At 71.0% G+C, this 21364-nt stretch overlaps 4 protein-coding genes across 5 annotated transcripts; 3 read left to right on the plus strand and 1 right to left on the minus strand.

Moving 5' to 3' along the window:
* Window positions 1-367: 367 nt before the first annotated feature.
* On the plus strand, window positions 368-4053 carry LBX2 (ladybird homeobox 2; the record flags this gene model as incomplete). The annotated part of the gene is made up of 2 exons (XM_084263028.1): window positions 368-692; window positions 3644-4053. The coding sequence occupies 2 exons, from the start codon at window positions 368-370 to the stop codon at window positions 4051-4053; spliced, it is 735 nt and encodes a 244-aa protein (XP_084119154.1).
* A 3475-nt stretch (window positions 4054-7528) lies between these two features.
* Window positions 7529-12183, minus strand: TTC31 (tetratricopeptide repeat domain 31; the record flags this gene model as incomplete). Its single annotated transcript, XM_084263275.1, has 16 exons — window positions 7529-8432; window positions 8558-8660; window positions 8768-8842; window positions 8942-9074; window positions 9207-9297; window positions 9375-9476; window positions 9604-9745; window positions 9840-9930; window positions 10175-10271; window positions 10357-10488; window positions 10575-10745; window positions 10937-11005; window positions 11213-11296; window positions 11508-11758; window positions 11856-11928; window positions 12031-12183. The coding sequence occupies 16 exons, from the start codon at window positions 12181-12183 to the stop codon at window positions 8325-8327; spliced, it is 1875 nt and encodes a 624-aa protein (XP_084119401.1). The 3' UTR covers window positions 7529-8324.
* Window positions 12184-13280: 1097 nt separating this feature from the next.
* Window positions 13281-17177, plus strand: CCDC142 (coiled-coil domain containing 142; the record flags this gene model as incomplete). Its single annotated transcript, XM_084263276.1, has 10 exons — window positions 13281-13338; window positions 13492-15009; window positions 15121-15207; window positions 15289-15453; window positions 15546-15703; window positions 15838-15990; window positions 16080-16194; window positions 16279-16456; window positions 16561-16772; window positions 16889-17177. 10 exons carry the CDS (start codon window positions 13281-13283, stop codon window positions 17140-17142), a joined length of 2898 nt encoding a protein of 965 aa, XP_084119402.1. The 3' UTR covers window positions 17143-17177.
* Window positions 17178-17536: 359 nt separating this feature from the next.
* On the plus strand, window positions 17537-21301 carry LOC311190950 (programmed cell death protein 4-like). 2 transcript variants are annotated; one of them, XM_084263026.1, is made up of 11 exons: window positions 17537-17653; window positions 18088-18370; window positions 18618-18715; window positions 18823-18936; window positions 19289-19510; window positions 20018-20115; window positions 20179-20293; window positions 20499-20606; window positions 20687-20797; window positions 20888-21027; window positions 21122-21301. In XM_084263026.1, exons 1-11 carry the CDS (start codon window positions 17600-17602, stop codon window positions 21171-21173), a joined length of 1395 nt encoding a protein of 464 aa, XP_084119152.1. In that variant the 5' UTR covers window positions 17537-17599; the 3' UTR covers window positions 21174-21301. The 2 variants fall into 2 exon arrangements, with proteins under 2 accessions (XP_084119152.1, XP_084119153.1); XM_084263027.1 differs by having other exon boundaries at window positions 19436-19510.
* The last annotated feature ends 63 nt before the right edge of the window (window positions 21302-21364 follow it).

Genomic DNA, 21364 nt, shown 5'->3' on the forward strand with positions numbered 1-21364 from the left:
CCACTCCACCCCCGGCGGTGGCTCCTCCTCCTCCCGGTGCCCAATTTGCCTCCCCGGCCCCGGGTCTTTAAGGCTGCGGGCACGGGGACCGCGGTGGCGGGGCGGGGGGGGGTGGGGGGCGGCGGGGGGAACCGGCGGCGGAGCTGCCCAGCCCCGCCGAGCGGCTCCCGGCGCCGGGAGGCCGAGCGCTCCCCGCCGCCGCCGCCGCCGGGCCCCCGCCGAGGGGGCGGGCTGCGCCCGCGGGGTTTAAGTGCGGCCGCGGCTTGATGCGCGGGCGGGACGGCGGCGGCGAGAGGGGGGGGGACCCCGGCGGGATGAGGCGGGCGCGGTGCTGAGGCGGCCCCGGGTGCGGGAGCGGGGACGCGCCATGACCTCGGCGCGGGAGGCGGCCGGTTCCCCCCCGCTGCACCCCCCGGGCGGCGGCCGCCGGCGGAGCGCCCTGGACCAGCTCCCGCCGCCCGCCAACTCCAACAAGCCGCTGACCCCCTTCGGCATTGAGGACATCCTGGGGCGGCCCCGCGGCGGGAGCCCCCCCGGGCCCGGCCCCGCCGCGCCCCCCGCCCGGCTCCCCGAGAAGGCGGCGGGGCCCCGCGGCGGCGGCTGCGCCCCGTCCTCGCCGCTCTGCGCGCTGGAGGAGCTCGCCAGCAAAACCTTCCAGGGGCTGGAGCTGGGCGTGCTGCAGGCGGCCGAAGGTACCGGGGCGGCGGGGGGATTCCGCCGGGTCCGGGGCGGGAGGGGTGGTGGCGCGGACGCGGGGATGGGGCTGGGGCAGGTGCCGGCGGGTGGAGGGGACCGGGGCTACGCCGCCGCCGCCGACGGGCCCGTGGCGGGGCCGGGGTGTCTCTTCGCCCCCCCAAACCGGCGCGGCTCCGGTAAGTTTCGTTCGTGTCCCGGAGGGGCGAGCGCGGCCGGGAGAAGCGGCCCCCGAGGATCGGGGAGAAGCCGGAGCTCGCCCGGCGCCGCGGGGACACAGCAGCCCCGCCGGGCCAGTCCCGGCACCGTTCCCCGGAGCCGCACCGGAGGGAGGCGGGAGAGGCCCGGGACCAGTCAGCGGGAACCCGAGCGAGCCCCGGGCGAGCCCGCTGGTCCGGGACCGAGACATCAGTGCTGGCGATCCGGAGATCCGGCAGCTTTACCGGGAGACGAGAGAACCGGAGCCGCCTCGGGAGCCGCGGTGCCGGGCGGCGGATCGGTCCCGCGAAGGCGGCCCGGCCGCACCGGGAGGAGCGGCGGCACCCGGCCCCGCCGAGCCGTGACCGTGACCGTGACCGAGCGCCGGGGCCGAGCGGCGGATCGGTCCCGTCGGCGAGGAAAACCCGTTACCAACCCCGGCGTTCCCCGGCGGTAGGCACGGCGGCTCCGGCTGGGCCTCGGTTCTCCGGCAGAAGCCCCGTTGCTGGCGGGCTCGGTGAACCGCCGCGGCTCCCGGCGGGGTCGGGCGGCAGCTTCCCGCTCACGGAACCGAGCCCCGGAGACCCGGCGGGTGTCCGTCCCCGAGGGAACGAATCGTCCCGGCTGGTGCCCGGCTCGGCCCCAGCGGGGACACTCCCCGTGAGAGCGGATAGACGGATGGACCGAACGGCCGCCGGAGACAGGCGGAGGGACCGACCCGGGCGCGGCGCCCGCCGATAATGGGAGAATAAAAACCAAAACCAAAACACCTTCCCGCGACGGACAGACGGACTCGGACCGACCGAGCAGGGCTCCGTGTTTAACGAAAAAGCCTTTACACGGACGGACAGACGGACAGACGGAGCGGGGCTCTCGCTGTTAACTAAAAAAACCACCCCACCCTACCCTTACCGGGACAGACGGACGAACGCGGACAGACCGAGAGGGGCTCCGTGATTAACGAAAACTCCCCCGAAACAAACCGACCTTTACCCGGCCGGACAGACGGACAGGGACGGGCAGAGCGGTGGTCTCGTAATTAACGAAGTTTAAAAAAAATTATAATCCCTTACGCGGCCGGACAGACGGACAGGGAAGTGCACAGCGCGGCTGTCGCCGTTAACGGAGAAAGCGTTGCCCCACCGGACAGATGGATACGGATAGACATAGCGGGGCTGCCATTATTCACCGAACAATCCCTCACCCGGCCGGACAGACGGACGGAGTCAGGCTGAGAGGAGCTGCCGTGGTAAACGAAAAAAAGCCCCTCCTTGTCCGGCCGGACAGACAGACAGACACGGGCTCCTGAAATTAACGGGGAGGAAACAAAAAATAATTAAAACATTAAAATTATCTCCTCCGGCCGGGCAGGGCCGGGCCGAGCGGCGCTCCGGTAATTAACGAACACCCCTTACCGTCCGGACAGACGGACACGGCCGCACGGAACGGGCCGCCCGTGATTAACGCGAAGAAAAACCGCTTTATCCGGCCGGACAGACGGACACGCCGAGCGGATCGGCGCTCCCGCGATTAACGAAAACGGGCTGCGGGACGGCCGGACAGACGGACGGGAAGGGGACAGCTCGGCGCTCTCCGATTCGAGGTAAAAGAGCCCGTTCCCCGGCCGGACAGACGGACGCGGCCGCGACTCGCGGGGTTCTCGTAATTAACGAAAAGAGGATCCCGCACCGGCCGGGAGGGGCGGGGGGTTCCGCGGCCAACGGCGGAACGACCCGGGACCCACGGACGGAAAGACAAACGGAGAGGAAAGGGACAGATCGCCCGGAATCAAGGTAAAAGCCCGTTGCCCGGACGGACGGACGGACACAGCCGCGACGAGCGATAAACGAAAAATACCCCACCAAACCCTTCTCCGTCCTGACGGACAAACGGACAGAAACTGGAGCGACCGGGGGTTCCGTGATGGGGGAAAAAAATCCCCGTTACTCGGACGGACACACGGACACGGACGGGACACAGCCCGGGGCTCCGGTAACGAATGACTGAGGCCGCTGCACGGACGGTCCGCGGGGAGAGGAGACCGGGGCAGGGCGGCCCCGGGACCCCTCAGAGCCAGAGGGAGCCGCAGCCCTTACCGGAGGGGAAACCTCCGGGAGCCGCGATACCGAGCGGCGGGCGGATCGGTCCCGCCGGCGGCAGGAAGAACGGGCAGCCGAGACCCTGCAGCCGGAGTGGAGCCGTCACCGGTGCCGCGGGCAGACGCGATCCGCCTCTCACCGGAGGTTCCTCTTCCCGCCATCGGGTCGGGGCCTCGGGCCGTGCCGAGCGTGGAGAACCCCGGAGGGGACCCGCCGGGACCCGGCGCTGCCGGTACCGGCGGGTCCTGAAAAATCGTTGTGCGAAAATCGCTGGCGGGGCCTCGGGAGAACCGCGGCGCTCCGGCGGGACCGGGGCCGCTGCGGAACGGCGCGGGACCCGGGGCAGCGGCGGAGCCGGCCGGGCCGGGCCCCTCTCGGCTCCTGGTACCGGGGACCGGACGGCGTGCCGGGAAGGACCGAGGCTCGGTTTGGTTTGCACTGCAGAGCTGCGCCCGTCTCGGCTCGGCCAGGCTCGGTTTATCTGAGCTCGGCTCGGCGGGGCTCGATTCCACCGGGTTCGGCGTTTCACGGCCCGGGAAGGGGTGGGCGCCGGGCGGCGGGGGTTGGCGGGGCAGGGACGGGGCCCGGTCGGGCTCAGCGCGGTGCCGGTGCGGGTGCCGGTTCCGCCGCGCTGAGCCCCGCTGTCCCCGCAGGTCGGGAGCCTCTGGGCGCCCTGGGGCAGCGCCCGTCCTGCAAGAAACGTCGCAAATCCCGGACGGCGTTCACCAACCAGCAGATCTACGAGCTGGAGCAGCGGTTCCTGCGGCAGAAGTACCTGTCCCCGGCGGACCGGGACCAGCTGGCGGCGCGGCTGGCGCTCAGCACGGCCCAGGTCATCACCTGGTTCCAGAACCGCCGCGCCAAGCTCAAGCGGGACCTGGAGGAGCTGCGGGCGGACGTGGCCTCGCTGCAGGCGCTGCCCCCCGCCGCCCTTCAGCAGCTGGCAGCGATGCCCGACCCCCCGCGTCCCCCCGGGCCCGGCCCCGGCCCCGGGCCCGGTTCCTGTCCCGCACCGCCCGCCGCGGCCGAGCTCTCGGAGGAGGAGATCGACGTGGGGGACTGAGGCAGCGGTGAAGGCCGGGGGGAGGGTCCCGGGCCGGCACCGAGACTGACCGAGCCCCCGGGCTGGACGGGGGGGAATTGGTGCAATTTTTCCGCGCTCTTTTTATTTTTTGTTTGTTTGGGTTTTTTTTTTTTTTGTCCCCCCCGCGTCCGTCTGTCCGTCCCTTTGCCTTTGTTGGTTTCTTTTTTAATTTTATTTTCTATCGTGTCCGTCCCGCCGGCCCGTCCGCGGCTCCGCCGCCCCGGCAGCCAGGGGCACGGGGCGGGGCGGGGGGGCTCGGCCTGGCCCGCCCGGGTGTAAATATTTGGAATAAAGGCGACACCTTATTAAGGAGCGCGGAGGGGCTCTGGCAGCGGGACGGACGGACGGGCGGGCGGTCACCCCCGGCCCCCATCCTCCCTGGGCCGCCAGAACACACTGGAGGGATGCTCCGCTCTGCTCTGCTCTGCTCTGCTCTGCTCTGCTCTGCTCTGCTCTGCTCCGCAGGCTTGCCCGAGCCACAGGGGCAGGGGTCTCGCAGGAGCACGGGGCCCCTTCTCGGTCCTCCACCCCCCCGGTACGCTTGCGGACCCCCGCGCTCCCTGTCCTGTCTGGGGGGGGTGTCACCCGGTATCAGCCCAGGAGGGGGGGTGGAGTCCTGGCCCCGAGGGGCGGGAATAAGCTGGGGAGGGGTCTGCCGGCAGCGGCCCCTAAAGCGGCTCCGGGCCCGCGCTGCGCCCCGGCTGCGGGGTGTGTGTGTGTCTCTGTGTGTCTGTCTGTACATCCGTGTGCGTGTCTGTCCCCCCATTCCCCCCCGAAGGTGGCTGCAGGGGACCAGAGGACCCGCAGGGAAGCTGGGGGGACACACACACGCTGGAGGCGGGGGGCAGCTCCTGTCCCCCCATGACGGACCCAGGTCCGACGGCGCCATCCCCGCCGCTGCCCTACGTGTGACACGGGTGTCGGTACCCCGCTGGAGTCCACACCGCCCTCCGTGACGTCATGTCCCGGTGACGTCACTGCGCGAAGCGGTGATCTCACTCCGATGAGCGGGAGCGGGTCTCGCCTCGTCCCGGTCTGAGCGGGATGGTCCGAGCGATGGGGTGGAAGGAGGGGGGGCAGGGATGAGCCCCGCTCGCGGGGGGGGGAGGGGGGGTGATGCGGGCATTTCCCCTCCTGGGAACAACCCCCGGTGCCGTGGGGCCGGGCGTGTCGGACAGCTGCCCCCTCCCTGCCCTTGCGGGGCTCCCCCGGGGCTCCCACCCCCGCAGCTATGCGCGCCTCGGCTGCGGGACCCCCCGGCATCCATATGAGCCCTCGCTGATCTAATTACGCCGGTGCGAACTTCCGAAGGCAGAGCCGCCCCTTGCGCCCCCCCCCCCCCACATCCTCCCCCCCGGTATTTTCTCCGGTTTTAATTGCATTGTCCCGCCCCTCCCCCCGCGCCGCAGCCGCCCGCCCGAGGGGGGGAGGGGCAGAAATGAGATTTAGCCTGAAAGTGCCTTTGAGCCTTCGCGCTCCCCCCGCGGGGAATCGCTTTTAATGTGACAGGTAGGGGCGGACACGCGTGGGGCATGCGCGGCTGCTGCGCCCCCGGCCCCAGCCCCCTCCCCCCTGCGCCCGGGGAGCAGGGGGTGGGCTGCGTGTAGCGGGTTGGGGGGGGGGATACGGACCCCTTTTCCGCGGGTTCAGAGATCCCACAGGCAGGGACAGGCGCACTGGGCATGGCCGGGGGGGGTGGGGTGGGGTGGCGGGGGGTGTGTGTCCATCCCCGGGGGTCCCATGCTGCCTCCCGCTCCCCAGTGCGCAGCGACTCCCCGGGGCTGCCCGAGCCCCCCCCCCCCCCCGCGGCCGTGGGGTTGGCAGATGAAATCACAGAGGGTGACACCCTCTTCCCCCTCCCTGGGGGCCTCCAGCCACATCACGACCCCGCACCCCCACCTCCCCTCACCCCACATCCGCCCCCGCACCCTCAGACACACAGACGCGCCCCCCCCCCCGATCCCCCCCCCCCCGCGCCTGTCCCCCCGTGCCGTCCTTGCGTGGGGGCGGCCCCGGAGATGAGCTCACGGCTCCGGGCCCGGTTCCACCGGCTGACGGCGGGGACAGCTGCCGGGGTCACAGCCCCCCGCCCTGGCACGGCCCCGCCCCCCCGGGCCCGCTGAGCGACCGGACCCGGGCAGCCCTCACCCCGCCAGGACCCTCTGCCCGGCCTCCCCCCCCCTCCAAGGACCCCTCAAGGGCAGGGGCGCGGGGACTGATTCGGAGAACCCCCGACATCTCACCCCGTCCCCGCAGCCGGTCCCGGGGGGGGTCCGTTTCCATCATCGTGCCCTCTAGCCCGTCCCCCCCGCCCATCCCCTGTGAGCACCCACGGTGGCCGTGTGCCCCGGCCCCTGCCCGGGAGGCGTTGGGGGGAGCGGGGGGGTGTGTAAATCTCCCGTTCCACCCCCGGAGGGGTTCGCCTCGGCTCAGCAGCCGCGGGGCAGCGACCTGCCGGTCCTCGGGGCGGCCCGTGCCCGTCACCGGGGCCTCGGGGCGGCTCCCGTGGCGGCTCGGTCAGGCTCAGCCCCCCCGCCCCCCGACACCTTCCCCCCCCACACACACACACTGTCTTTTTCCTCTTCCAATTTTCTGGATGATTAACTCGACTGCTGTTTCCTGACAACCTCTGCTGTTGGTATTAATTTCTTTTAACTAGTGATTAATTACTCGCTGTCTCGCGCGCTCCTTCTCCCTGCTGCCTATTTGCATATTAATCAAATTCTACTTGATGGCCTCTGCCTGTCACCGCCCCGCCACTCCCGTCACCTCACAATGACATTACGACGGGGACGGGGGGCCTGGGGATCTGCCCCCACCCCTTACCACCCCCCCACCCCCCCCCCCCGCCGCCCCTCACCGCTGCCTCGGGGCTGGCCCCGGTCCCGCCTACCCCCCGGGCCGGGGTGAACCCCAGGAGACCCCGCGGCCGCAGGAGTTGAGAGGTCCCCGCTACCTCCCGGAGCGGGAGGGTCGCACGGTGCACAGGGGGGGGGGCGGGTCCCCGGGGTTTCTGCACCGCAGCGGGGGATGAGAGCCCCGCGCCCGGGGATACCGCCCAGCACCGGGCCGGGCCGGGCTGGAACCGGGTCCCGGAGCTGCCGTTGCACGGCCGAGGCCGCCCCCTGGTGGCCCCCGGTGGGTACCGAGCCCGGCCGGTACCGAGCCGGGTCGGAGCCGCAGCCCCGGTGCATCGGGAGGGGCCTCCGGTCAGAGAGAGGGGAGGGACGGGGGAACGACAACGCCAGCAGCAGCGAGCCGGAGGAACGGGGGGGGGGCTGCCGGGAGAAGGGGGGGTGTGTGTGGGAGAAAAGAGAGGAGAAAAATAGGGGAGGGGGGGGAAGGAAAAAGGGGAGGGGAAGGAAACGAGGGGAGGGGAGGAAAGATGGGGGGGAGGAAGGGAAGACGCCGGGCAGGGAGGGAGGGATGGATGGAAGGACAGCCAGGATAAGAGGACAGCTCAGTTTTATTAAAAACCCAAGTCTGGTACAAATCCCTGAAAGAGCTGGGGAGAACAGCCTCGACCCACCCCCGCCCGCGCCACTACCCCCCCGGCTCCCCAGGAGCTAGGGCTGGACCCGTGGCTCCCACAGGCAGGCCAGGAGAGGGGCAGGAGGGGCAGAGGGGGGGTAGGAACAGACCCCAGCAAGGCACAGCCCCACTCGGGCCACCCCTGAACCCCGAGGCAGGAGGAAAGGGGCAGAATGCTGCCTGCCCAGGGAAAAGGGGAGGGGGCAGGAGGGGGCAGGGGCAGGAAAACCCCTTTCTGCCCCCCACCCAGTCCCCACAAGCCATGGTGCTGGGGGAAAGGGGGAGGGGGGGGGTAGAGGCCCCAGTGCCAGCCCACCCCCCCCAGCCAGTAGAAGGCCCCTTACAACAGGTACCCCATGCCCCAACAGCCCTGGGAAGGGGTCCCAGGTGTGTATGGGGCGGCAGCACAGACAGCCTCAGGCTCCAGCAGACAGGACCCCCGCAGGGCCACGCTGGCTCCGTGGGTCAGGGGCGTGTGGGGACAAACATTGGCAGTGGCTGCTGCCCCCACGGCTCCCCAGCCGTGGGGCTCTGCCCCTGGCAGGGGCAGGCAGGAGGCTGGTGCAGGGGGGACCCACGCTGCCCCCCGGCAGCTACACCCCCCAGGCCAGGGCTGCAGCGAGGGTCTGGCCCGTCTGCAGCGTGCCAGGGGTGTGGGAGGGCAATGCCGCACCCCAGGGGCTCCAGTTTGGCTGCCCTAAGCCAAAGAGAGCCCCTGGCTACGGGAGCCCCCCGGGGTGGGCACCCCCGTGCCAGCGCGGGACAGGGGTGGCGTGGGAGGGGTGCTTGAGCTGCAGCACCAGCCTGCTTCCCTCCACCTCGGTGTCCTGGGGGAGAGGGGAATCGAGCTGGCAGCTGGACCCCCACGGCCCCTGCCAGCACTCCCTGCCCCCTTCCTCGGGCCTGATGGGCCCTGCAGTGTCCCCCTCTCTGCCCCCCACCCCTAGCTCACCTGCATGGCCACATAGGCAGCTTCTGCTGCTGCCTTGTGGGTGTAGTTGATGAAGGCACAGCGGCGCTCCGGCAGCATCCGGATGAAGCGGATCTCCCCAAATCTGTGGGGCAGAGAGCTCACACCCAGCCCTTGGGAGACCCCCCACACCCATACATGGTTCACTCCCCCAGCCAGGGAACAGGGGGCTGGGCGCAGAGACGCACTTACCGGCTGAAGGAGCTGTGCAGCACCTTCTTGCTGATCCTGGGGGTGACATTCCCCACCCAGAGGGGATAGCAGTCCCTGCCAAACCGCACCGGAGTCACCAGCAGCCACCTCCATCCCAGGCCAGTGCCTGGTGCCGTGCAGAGGGCTGCAGGGCCCCACCAGCCCCGGCACTACCTGGCAGGATGGGTCGGGGGCAGCGTCTGCTGGCTGCTGGGCTGGGCCGGGCCCCTCGCCTGGCTCCTCGAGCTCCTCACGGTCACGAAGCCGCTTGTGTCCGTGTCCGGGCAGCTCCCGCTCGCCCGCACCCCTGCCGAGAGGTGAGGAGGGGCTCAGATGGTGCCATGGGATGGCACAGCCCAGCCCTGCCCAGCCCCCTCTGCAGGGTAGCCCCAGCATCAGCCTGAAACCCTCGAGGCTCCCCAATACCAAGGCGCCTTACCGTAGGGTGGCAGCACCGGCTCCTCAGCCTCCAGCGGGATTGGGGACACTGGGACCCCCCCTGGACCGCTCTGGGCACAGGGGCCGCTCTGCTGCAAGGGGGAGAAGATGTCAGGGCCTGGGGTGGGGACAGCAGCCAGGACAAGGGGGGGGTGGTGCAGGGACTCACCCGCAGCAGGGCCTGGCACGCCTTCAGCTGCGCGGCCGCCTCGGCATCAGCACCATCCAGGCACAGCAGCTCCTCAAACGTGCGGGCAGCCTCGGCATAGCGCTGCGAACCAGGGCAGAGGGGCTGAGCGCTGCGGTCCCCACTGGCCCCCCTGTCACCCCCCAGCACCCCACGCTTCCCCCTTGCCCACCCTTGTCACCCTGCAGCTCCCCCCTCTGTCCCCCAGCACCTGCAGCCCCCGCAGCGCCTTGCCCTTGCGGAAGAAGCCTTTGGGCCAGCCGGGCTGGAGGCGCAGCGACACCAGCGCGTCCCCGAGCGCCTCCTCGTAGCGGCCAAGCTTCTCGTAGCAGTAGGAGCGGTTCCCAAAGAGCCTGGGGGAGCAGGGGGAAGAAGGGGGAACGGTTGCTGTTGTCTAGGACCCACAGTGCCCAAGCACCAGGGCCCCCCCCCGGCCTCAGCGCTCACCGGTGCTCCCTGGGGTTCAGCGCCACGGCCTCGGTGAAGGCCTGCACCGCCTCGGCGTAGCGGCCCTGCTGGGCAGCCTTGTTGCCACGGTCTGTGGGGAAAGCACAGCCCACTGCGGACCCCCAGCCCGCCCAGGGAGCAGAGCTCTGCCCCCACAGCACAGGCGCCAGTTGGGGATGAGGGGGCTCTGCCATGCCCCTGCCTTGAGGTGAAGGCGCAGCCAGCCAGGATCCCCAGCACGAACCCTCCCCGGACACCCCTCTGCCACAAGGCAGCAGGGCAGAGCCCCCATTGCCCACCCCCTGCCCTCACTGCTGGGGCCCCGAGGCACTGACCTGCAAGAATCAGGCTCTGCTCCACCATGCACGGGTCCAGGGGCTTGGGGTCGGGTGCCTGGGGGTTGGGCAGGCAGGGCAGTGGGGGCTCAGAAGCCTACAGGGAGGGCAGGCAGGGCTGGGGCAGGCAGGGCTGGGGTAGGCAGGGCTGGGGCAGACCCCTCCCCAGGGCCCAAACTCACCTTCCCTGGTGCCTTCTTGCCTGGCTCCACGTTGTCCGTCCTGGGTGGCTTCTCCTTCCCGGGCGCTGGCAGCCTCACGCCCGCTTTCTGCCGGGCTTTGAAGACGAAGGTGCAGCTCAGGTCCAGCTCGTCCTGGGAGAGGCAAGTGGGAGAGGCAGGGTGGGCAAAGCCCCTGGCCCACACGCAGAGCAGACCCCCTGCCCGCTGGGAGCCCTCACCTCCACCTCCTCCGCCTTGCTTGCCAGTCCTTCTGCTTCTTCTCCCTCGGAGGCTGTACTGTCCCCAGGGCATGGAGAAGAAGGGTGGGGGTTTGGACTGCCCTCCCCTGCTTCTGTGCTGCTGTTTTGGGGGTGCCTGGTGCCTGTGGCACTGCTTGGGGTCGAGGTGCTCTGGAAAGAGAGGGGAGAATGAGAAGGCAATGGGGACTGCCTGCCCATCCTTCTCCCCACAGGCACAGCGCGCTGCGGCAGTCTTGGAGGAGCCCCAAAAGCAGCAAGGGGGACTCAGAGGAGCCCCAAAGGCAGCACAGTCTGGTTGTCCTGGCACCAGGCTGGGGTGAGGGGCTGGCATGGCCACTCACCTTCTCCATCTCCTGTTTACTTTTCAGCTCCTGTCCCATTTTTTCTCGTTTCTTCCGGTCTTTCTGCTTCTGGAAACCAGAGAGAGGTGTGAGCAGGTGCCAGGCAGAGCAGCACAGCCCCACACAGCCCCTCGCTGCAGCTCTGCCTCAGCAGTGCTGGGGGGGGGGGGGCACACAGTCCCCAGACCACCCCCTGAGATGCACCCCCAGAGCAATAGCAGGGCTAGGAGGGGAAGGGAAGAACGGAGAGGATGAACCCCCATGAGGCACCCCCACCTTCTTCTTCAGCTTCTTCTTCTCTGCCTTCTTCTTTATCCGCTCCTCCTCCGCCACCAGCTCCCGCGCGTTCCGCTCTGCTTCCTGGGGGAGCGATGCTGTGAGTGCCTGTCCCCGGGGCTGGGAGAGTGGGACAGCCCTGGGTGTGCCCACAGCAGCACTGCCAGCACCCCCCACCCTGGGGTCAGCGCTGGCAACAACCCCCTCTCCCCCAGCCCCCTGAGGGGTGGAAGGACAAGAGGGACTGGAGGGGGTGACACAGCCAGGAGGAGGGCAGGAACTGATTGTGCCTCACCTCGGCTGTAGGCTGGTGCCCCCGGGGCGTGGGCAGCCTGCGTAACTTCACCTCCAGCTCGCTGGGGGGGCGGTGAGTGGGCAGAGGCCCCTCATACAGGAAGGGATTCTGGGACTCGCGGAAGGAGTAGGGTATGTCGCTGTCCTCACTGGAGACGTCCCAGCTGGGACCAAAGCTGACCCACTCCTCAACCTCTTCCTCATCCTCGCTGGTCCCCTCCAGCCGGCTGGGGCAGTACCAGAAGCCCGGTCCTGCGCAGGGAGGACTGAGCCCGTCAGTGGCCTGTCCCGAGCACCAGGACATTCCCACCCGGGGCTGTTCCCACCCGGTGACTCCCACAAGACTCACCGCGGCCAAAGTTGTCCCGAACCAGGGACGCATTCCCCATCGCGCTGCGGTTCCCTTGCGGCAGCACCAGGACCTGGAACGGCGGGACGGGGATGGGGGAGGCGGCGCTGCCTCCCGCAGGCAAGTCCCCCACCCCACCCCAGGGGCTCTCCCGGCCCCGGTGTCCTCCACGTACCTGCCGCCGGCCGCTCTCGGCCTCGGGCAGGCAGTGCCACGGGCAGAAGGGTGCTGCGGGGAGCGGAGCCAGCCCTGAGCCTCGGGAAACGAAACCGAAACAGCGCGGGGGGCGGAGCCGGGCTCTCCCCGCCCCGCCGCCGCCGCCCCCCATCCCCATCCCCCTCTGTCCCGGCTCCCCCCACCCCCCAAGCACGGACCCCACGGACACCCCCGCCCCGGACGGGCCGGGCTCGCAGCTGCGGGACCCCCTCTGGCCTATCCACTCCGGGGCCCCCCGGCCCTGCCCCGGGACCCCCCGGCCCCGCTTCCTCCTCGCCCCGTACCGCCGGTCCAGCCGCCGGGGCCGAAGGCGCAGCCCCAGGGGCAGGCGGCGGCCCTAAACTCGAAGGCGCCCGGGACTGGGCCCGGGCCGGCCGGGTCCCGCGTCCCGCCCGCCGCCCCCTGCATCGTCCCGGGCCGTTGGCGGACGCGCCAGAAGTGCGTCACGGCCGCAAGCGGAAGTACTGAGGGCAGCGGCTGAGGCCGCCGCGTCCTCCACCTTGGGTGCGGGTACGGGCAGGACGGCGGCCCGCGAGGCCCGCGCCGAGCAGAGCCGGGGCTCCGCGCCTCCCCCCCGCCCTCGAACCGCGGGGCCGGCCGCCGGCCGCTGCTCGGGACCGCCCCTCCTCTGCCCTCCCGGCGGCTCGGCCCTGCCCGCTCCTGCGGATTAAGCGCGGGCGCGGCCTAAGCCCATTTCCTCCCGCCGCCGCCCCCGGGGATGGCCCAGCATGGAGGACAGCGGCCCTGAGCGTCGCGGCGGGGAGCCCTGCCCGCAGGTGAGGCCCCGGAGGGACGAGGAAACCCCCGGGCTCGGTCGGTTCCTTGGGGATACCGCCTGGGGGGCTGGGGCCGCCGTTCGGCACCGGGCCCGAGGCCGCTCCCGGCGTCTCCTTGACAACGGGCGCCCGCGCGCGGCGAGGGGGCGGGGCCATTGGGCGAGGGGGGCGGGGTCAGCGCTCGGGACCCGCCCCCCTCGGCGGTAGCCCCGCCCCCTCGCCCCGTTACCCGCGACGATCCCGGTCCCGTTCCCACCCCCCCCACCCGGCAGGTGGATGAAGGCGATGGCGCCGGGCTGAGCGGTCTCCTCCTCCTCCTCCTGACGGCCCGCCCGCCCCTGCCCGTCCCGGGGGATGGGGCTGCTCGCGGGGAACCCACCGAGACAGGTGAGGGGGGGGGGGTTGGCCCTGGCTGGGGTGGGTGGGGGGGCACATGGACACAACCCCCGATGGGGTCCGGCACGCAGAGGGGGGCGGGCAAGTGGCAAGCGGTGCGTAATTAGTACGTCATTAACACGGAGCCCATACGGAAGCATCGCTGTGCCAGGAGGGGAGCAGGGGGTCCCCGGGTGCCCCCCAGGGTGCTGCGGGTCTCGGCACCGGCGTGGTGGGGCCGGGGTGGCTGTTCCCTCATCCCCTCGCAGGGCTGGGGCTAAGCGGGGGCAGTCGCAGGCTGGGGCTGCCCCCCACCCTGCCTTACTCCATGCTGGGGGTCCCCTACCCTGCAGGCAGCAGCTCCCTGGGGGGCCTGGCGCGCTCCCTGCAGAAGGCGGAGGCCATGCTGCGCAACTGCGTCAGCCCCGGCCTGCGGCGCCTGCTGTCCCCGCGGCCCCGCCAGCGCGGCGATGGCAGTGGGGACGAGGATGAAGATGATGAAGAGGAGGACGAGGCGGCGCCGGCCATCCTGGCCCCGTTGGAGCAGAGCTTCCCAGCGCTGCGCCGCTGCCTCTGCGTCTGGGAGGACCCCCGCACCGAGACCTTCCGGGGCCACGTGCGGGCCCAGCCTGGCGCCGACGCCTTCTCCTACCACCCCCTCCACCCGCGCGTGGCCGAGCGCAGCGCCACGCTGCACGCCCTGCTGCAGCACCGCCACCACCTGCGCCTCGTCCGCGACTACAGCCGACGCCTCAAGGCCGCCTCCGACTTCCTGCGCCGGCTGCTGGCGCTATCAGAGCATCCGGAGCCACCATCATGGGAGCCGGGCCTGCGCGGGCTCTGCCAGGAGCTGCGGACACACGCCAGCCACTGGAGCGGGCTGCGGCGGCGGATGCGCGGTGACCCGTGGCTGCGGCCGCTGCTGCTGCGCAGGCACGAGTCGGTAGCGCACATGCGGCGGGCGCTGCTGCTGCTGGCGCGGCACGCCGCGCGCCTGGCCGAGCGTCACGTCGAGGCGCGGCTGCGGGGCCTGGCACGGGCCGGCTCTGCCGTCTGTCTTCCCCCAGCGCTACTGTCCGACCTCTTCCAGGGCCTGGAGATCTACAACCAGGTGGTGGGTGACCTGGGGCTGGAGCTGGGCGCTGCCGCCCGCCTGCCCGCTGGTGTCGCTGGCTGCCATGGCGCTGCTGGGGACCGCTCCGGCACCTTCCCTGTGGCCAGGGTGCTGGGGATGCTGGCAGCTGAGCAGGGCTGGCTGGCGGCTGAGCGGCTCCAGCCCCTCCTGCAGCCACAGGACGGGGCCAGTGGGGCAAAGCATGTCTGCTGGGAGGACGCTGTGGTGCCTTGGCCCCCGGAGTGCAACGCTGCGGCAGCAGACACAGGACCCTCTGGGCTGGAGGAGCTGCCGGGCCTCGCCGGAGAGCTGCGGGTGCTGTGCAGGGAGGAGGAGGAGCTCGTGGGCCTCGTCCTGGGGGTGCTGGTAGCATCCACTGATGGCCTCTGCGAGCCCAACTGGGAGTCGCCAGCGGTGGCGAAGAGCCCCGAGGACCCAGGTTCACCAGCAGCCAGCACAGCCACGATCACCAGGCCAGGCTCTGCCGGCTGGAGGTCGGTGCGGTGGCTGGATGCTCCCTGCACGCCGCCAGCTGAGCCCCTGCATGCCCAGTACCGCCTGCTCTTCTGGGGGGCTGCCAGCGCCGCGCTGGAGCACCGGCTGGGGCTGCCACACTGCGGGACCGGCAGGGCCGCCGCTGCTGCACAGGAGCTGAGCCGTGCCCTGGCCCAGGGTAAGTGCAGGCTGGGGTGAGGGGTGGCTGTGGTACTGGGGAGTGATGCCCCAGGATGCATCCTGGTGCAGCCACGGGGAGTGTTGGCCCTCACACCCTGTCCCCCCACAGCCCGTGTGCCCCCTGAGTGTGAGGAGGAGCTGGGGCGGCTCTGCCTGCGCCTGCTCTGCCGGGGCGTCCTGTGGAGCTGGGAGCGAGGTACGGGGTGCGGGGCGTGGGGTGCTGGCAGGATGGCAGCACGGGGCTGCTGACCAGTGTGTCCCTCCCCCACCCCCCCAGACTTCGCCTGTGCCCTGGGCTCAGGCCTGTCTGACAGGTGCTCGGGGGAGCCGGTGTCCGTGGCAGGGCCGGCGCGGAGCAGGACGGCGCGGTGCCTGCAGCGGCTCTACCCTGCCCTGTCCTTCGCCCTGCGCTGCCTGCGACCCCTTCCCACCTACCCACACGGTGAGCAGGGTCTTGGGAAACGGGCATCCCAGGGGTCACCTCTGGGCTGACCCCCCTGTCTGGGGTGCCCTCTAACCCCCTGCCTCCCCCAGGCCACCCCCCTGGCTCACCCTGCCTGCGCCTGGAGGTGCTGGGCTGCTGCCTGGCCACAGCACATGCTGCCTGCTCCTGGCTGATGGGCAGAGCCTGCCGATACCTGGCGGCCTGGGCACTGCCCCAGTTCCTGCTCGTCACCCAGGGGGACCTGCCGGTACGTGGGGGGCACGGGACAGGATGTGTGGGGTGGGATGGGGGAGCTGGCTGTGGGATGTCTGGGGGGTGCTGTGAGTGGGTCTGTGGGTCTGTGGGGCTAGGCAGGACTGTTCTCACCCCTCTTCCTTCCAGCTGCTGAAGATGGAGACAGACAGGCTGCTGGTGCTGGTGAGTGGGACCTTCCCAGAGCCAGCGGCCGCCCCCCTAGAGCTGCCCCCCTCCCCGCTGTCCCACCAGGAGCACCAGCTCTGCCAGCAGATTCGCTCCACAGCCGCCAGCATCCAGGTACAGCACGGCTGTGGCCGGTGGGACCCCTGGGAACCGCGTCATGCTGCAGCACCCCCGCTCCATCTCTGCTCCCCATCCATCCCCAGCTCTTCTCAGGGGACGTCCTCAAGATGTTCTCCACCGACTGCAAGCGGATGTCGGCGGAGATCTTCGACCAGACCATGCCCCTGGGCAAGCACTGGAGGGTCGGCCTCCGCGCGGGTGGGTGCGGGTGCCTCGGCGCCGGGCAGGGCTGCGGGCAGGGCTGAGCGGGTGTTCATGCCCCCCCCCCAAATCCCACCACAGACCTGCCCAGCTCCCCCAGCGCCTACGCAGCAGCGGCAGCCCAGGCAGTGCTGGGACAGGTACTTCAGGGCGCCCAGCTCCTGCCTCGTGACGCCCAGGCGCCCGCGCTGGCCCGGGTGACCACAGCGTTCCTGGAGGCCTGGATGGATCACATCCTGGCGCAGCGCATCAAGTTCAGGTAGCGGTGCTGGGGTGAGGGGGGACACAGACCAGGGAGGGGGATTGTGGGGGTTTTGGGCAGCACCGGTGCGGCTGGGCTGAGCGCCGCGGCCGTGCCCCCAGCCTGCAGGGAGCCTTGCAGCTGAGGCAGGACTTCGAGCTGGTGCGGGAGCTGGTGGGCTCGGAGCGCTACGGGCTGGCCCCCGAGACCCGGCAGTCGCTGCTGTCCCTCCGCGTCTTCCAGCAGATGGACGGAGCCATCCTCTGCCTCCTGCAGCAGCCCGGCGGGGCGGCCGGCGTGCCCCCCCGGCCCTGGCACTCCCTGCGCCGCTGCTGTGAGTGAGGGGGGACACCCAGGGGTCCCTCAGTTCTCTCGGGGCGAGGGTCTGGCATCCCCAGCGTGGATGAGCTCTCCCCATCACCCCTGGTGACCCCCATCTCCCCCAACCAGGCTCAGACGATGGCGCTCACCCGCAGGAGTCGGGCACGGCCAACCTGCGCGGCCTGGAGACGCTGGAGGTACCGGCAGCAGTGGGCACCCCACCACCCACCCCCGGTGCCGAGGTGCCGCCTTGGCTGCGGAGCGGTGTCCCGGAGCCGTACCTGGCGGGCAGCCAGCAGCAATGGCTGGCGTTACGGCTACACCGCGCCCGGCGTTGGCGCGTCCCCGGCCTCCCCTGCGTCGGCCACGGCCCTGACACCTGACAGTGGCGGCAATAAAACGGTGGCGACGGCAGAGATGGGGCAAGGGGATGTCCTTGTGTCTGTCCTTGTCCCCGCGCCTGTCCCCGGTTGGGGGCATCGGACACGGGTACCCCGAGACGCGGCGGGGTGAGGGGGGCAGCATCCTGCTTGCTGCTGCCGGTGCCTCTGCCTGCAGGATGCTCTAACCGGACCTGGTGTCCCCCCCCTCGCTTCCCGGTCGTTTCCCCCTCCCGGGGGTCCACTGCCGAAGCCCGGTAACTCGGGGAAGGGGAGGGGGAACCAGGGACCGGGTGGGTACCGGGGAGGAGGTGGGCACTGGAGCCCACCTCGCCGGTGTGACTACGGTTCCCATGATGCCGCCGCTCCCGGTCACTTCCGCCGGGGGCGGGGTCGGGCCGAGCCGAGCCGAACGTCCCTTCCCGGTCCCGGTCCCGGCGCGGCCCCGGTGGCACCCAGCATGGCCGTTCCCGCCGCCGAGCTGGGCGGTACCAACCGCGCCCACTTCGCCACGGCAAGTAACGGCGCCGGTACCGGGAGGAAACCCGCAACGATCGCCTCCCGCCCTGGGCTGGGACTGGGCTGAAGCGGGACCGGGGCTACGTGTCCGGGGCGGCACCGGCGGGAACGGGGAGGGGAGGGTCGGGGGTCCCGGTTGGGGGGCGAGGGGTCCCAGGGGTTGCACGGTGAGGGGTCCGGGGAAGGTGGGGATGCACCACGGCTGCCCCGTGGGGGTCTGGGGGTGGTCGGCGGGGGTCCCGTGGGGGTCTGGGGGTGCTCGGTGGGGTCTCTCGGGGTCGGGGTAAGCCAGGGGTGCACGGTGGGGGTCCGGTGGGGGGTCTGCGGGTGCTTGGCGCGGGCCCCCTGGGGGTCTGGGGGGGGATCCGGGGTGCACAACGGGGGTCCCGGGTCCGCATCGCATCACGGTGCCCACATGGGTACACGCAGGGCCCCTGCCCCGTGAATGCAGAGGAAGAGGAGGAAGAGGAGAGGGACGAGGAGCTGCTGGGGGCCGGGGGTCCCCGCACCTGGACCCCCCAGGAGAAGCTGCTGCACGAGGCGCGGCTGAAGGCCAAGGCCAAGCGGCGGCTGCGGCGCACGTCGTCCCGCGACTCGGCCCGGGAGTCGCTCTCCGAGGGCGCCGAGCCGGGCCCCGAGCCCGGCAGCCCCAAGGGCAGGGGCCACGACCGCAGGTCCCGCATGGGCAAGGGCCGCGGCCTGCCCAAAAAAGGTGAGGGGCGGCAGCACCGTGGGGCAGCGGGGGCTGGGACTCCCCCCTCCCCCCCACCCCCCCATTCCGTGTCCCTCCTGGGGCTGGGACCCTGTGTGGCTCCGTCACTCGCTGTGGGGCAGGACAGCCCCGCTGTGTCCCCCCTGGGGCTGGGCTCCCTCCTGCTGCCCCCAGGCTTACTTCCCCCCCTGGGGTGCCTCTCCCCCACCGCCGAGCCCCCCACTCACCCCACGTGTGTTCGGCACAGGCGGTGCTGGGGGCAAGGGCGTGTGGGGTGCCCCTGGAGTGGTCTACGGCTACCAGGAGCCTGATGCCCGTGACCCCAACTATGATGAGGTGGCACAGGTATGGCCGCCCTCCCCCCACCCCCCCAAGCCCTGTGCTGTCCCCTGCCCTCGTGGGCAGGCTGCGGGCAGTGGCACAGGCACGGGGGCATTGTCCTGTCTCCGCAGGGGGACACGGTTTACGCCACTGTGGTGCCTGAGCTGGAGGAGGGGGAGCTGGAGAAGAACGTGCAGCCCATGGTGCTGGAGTACTTTGAGCACGGGGACACCACCGAGGTCCTGGTGCGTGGTGTTGGGGTTTGCAGGGCAGGTGGGGTCCCCTCCTGAACAGTGCAGGGTGGGGAGGGGTTCCTTGAGAAGGGCAGGGGGGGCCCTGGCTAGTGGGGACCTTTTGGGAGGGGGCAGGAGACCCTGGTGAGGTGGGCCTGGCCGGGGAGACTTTTGGAGGGAGCCCCTTGAGGGTGGGAAGCATCCCAGGGGTTCTGAGGGTCCCTTAGTGATGCAGCTCCTTGGGGACAGCACAGGCTGGCATGTGGCCGGCTCTCTTGGGAGCAGGGAGCATCGGGGGCGGGGGGTATTGGAACTGGGGGGGTCTCATGGGGCAGGCGGTGGGGTGTGACATGCTGGGGTGCAGGAGCTGCTGCGGGGGCTGAACCTGGGCAGCCGGCGGCACGCGGTGCCCTCGCTGGCGGTGGCGCTGGCGCTGGAGGGCAAGGCCAGCCACCGCGAGCTGACGTCGCGCCTGCTCGCCGACCTGGTGGGCCGCGGCGTCACCCCCGAGGACATCGCTGGCGCCTTCGATGGGATGCTGCGCGACCTGCCCGACCTCATCCTCGACACCCCCGAAGCCCCCCAGGTGTTGGCGGGTGCTGGGACAGGGAGGGGACGTGCTCAGGGGGTGCTCGGGGGGATGTGGGGTGGAAGGGGGGGGGGGGTTGCTCATGGCAGTGCTCAGGATGCTGTGTGAGGTGGGGGCTGTGCTGGGTGGGGGGTCATGGCCACGCTGGGGGATGTTGTGGGGGTTGCAGTTATGCTGGGGGGGGTTGTGGCTGCACTGGGGGGATCATAGCTGTGCTGGGTAGGGGTGGGGGGGTCATGGCCATGGGGGGGGGTCATGGGGGTTGCTCAAGGGGGAGGTAGCTGTGCTGGGGGTGCCATGGCCTTGTAAGGGAATGCACAAGGAGATACAGTCATGCAGGGATGGGGGGGGGATCATGGCCATACTGGGGGATGTTCTGGGGGTACACAGCCACGCTGGGGAGGGGGGTTGTGGCCATGCAGGGCTGGGAACATGGCCACGCCGGGGGATGCTCTGAGGGGATGCGGCCGTGCTGGGGGGCAGGGTGTGACACTGTGCCCCCAGATGCTGGGACAGTTCATCGCCCGGGCGGTGGCTGACCACGCGCTGCCCTTGGACTTCCTGGAGCGCTACAAGGGGCGCGTGGACTGCGAGCACGCCAGGTAAGCGCTGCCCCAGCCTCCCCCAGCCCCCCGCCCCGCCGCCCTCACCCGCCTCTCCCTCAGGGCTGCCCTCGACCGCGCTGCCGTCTTGCTCCGCATCAAGCGTGACGTCAACCGGCTGGACAACGTCTGGGGCGTGGGGGGCGGCCAGCGCCCCGTCAAGCACCTCGTCAAGGAGGTCAGCACCCAGCCACCACCCGCCCCGTTCCCATCCCACATCTCCATGCCTCGTCCCTGAACCACCCTGGCCACATGGATGCCCCCCAGGCCACATCCCCATAGGCCCCCATCCCCACGCCATGCGACATCCCCATAGGCCCCCATCCCCACGCCATGCCACCTGCCCCCCCTCCCACTGCTGGTACCCCCCCTTCTATCCTCAGATGAACATGCTGCTGCGGGAGTACCTGCTCTCAGGGGAGGTGTCGGAGGCTGAGCACTGTCTGCGGGAGCTGGAGGTGCCCCACTTCCACCACGAGCTGGTGTATGAGGTGGGTGTGGGGTGGATATCTTGGGGTGGGGGCTGGGGGGGGGGGCTCCCCACAGCCCTGCTGACCCCAGCTGCCCACAGGCGGTGGTGATGGTGCTGGAAGGCTCCGGGGAGGGACCCGTGGACATGATGGTGACACTGCTGAAGGTGCTTTGGGAGACGGGGCTGGTGACACTGGACCAGATGAACCGGGTGAGCACAGTGAGGGGTGAAGGGGGTGTGGGTTTGCTGGGCAGCGCTCCCCCTGGGGCTGACACTGCTGTGCCCCCCCTCCCAACCCAGGGCTTCCAGCGGGTGTACGAGGAGCTGGGGGACATCAGCCTGGATGTGCCGCTGGCCCACAGCCTCCTGGAGCGCCTCGTGGAGCTCTGCTTCGACCGTGGCATCATCACCAGGGCGCTGCGGGACGCCTGCCCCGCCAGGTACAGGCACCAGGGGGGTGGTGTGGGCAGGGGGGAGGGTGTGTGTGTGTGTCCCCCGCATCCCCCCTTTCATTGCCGCTCTCTTCCTCTGCAGGGGCCGGAAGCGCTTCGTGAGCGAGGGCGATGGGGGCCAGGTGAAGCAGTGAGCGGGGCTGCCCCGGCGGTCCCGCGGGGGTCCCGGAACGGGGGGTGGGTGCTGCCGGTGCCCCTGCTGCCCGGGCTGGGGGGGACGGGCAGCGCCCACGGCGGGACACAATAAAGCGGCTTCCCAGGATGCGCTGAGTCTGGGCTGTGCTGGGGACGCCGTGGGGAGGGGGGCGGGGGAGGGGGGGTTGGC

This window comes from Gallinula chloropus (assembly GCF_964237585.1).
Source record: "Gallinula chloropus genome assembly, chromosome: 4".
Classification (NCBI taxonomy): domain Eukaryota; kingdom Metazoa; phylum Chordata; class Aves; order Gruiformes; family Rallidae; genus Gallinula; species Gallinula chloropus.

Bases quoted from the DNA above. Each gene is read 5' to 3' on its own strand.
- LOC311190950 (XM_084263026.1), top strand. From the start codon at position 17,600: ATGGCCGTTCCCGCCGCCGAGCTGGGCGGTACCAACCGCGCCCACTTC. The intron at 18,937-19,288 runs GTGCGTGGTGTT...GCTGGGGTGCAG, and splicing joins GGGACACCACCGAGGTCCTG to GAGCTGCTGCGGGGGCTGAA. The intron at 20,798-20,887 runs GTGAGCACAGTG...CTCCCAACCCAG, and splicing joins CACTGGACCAGATGAACCGG to GGCTTCCAGCGGGTGTACGA.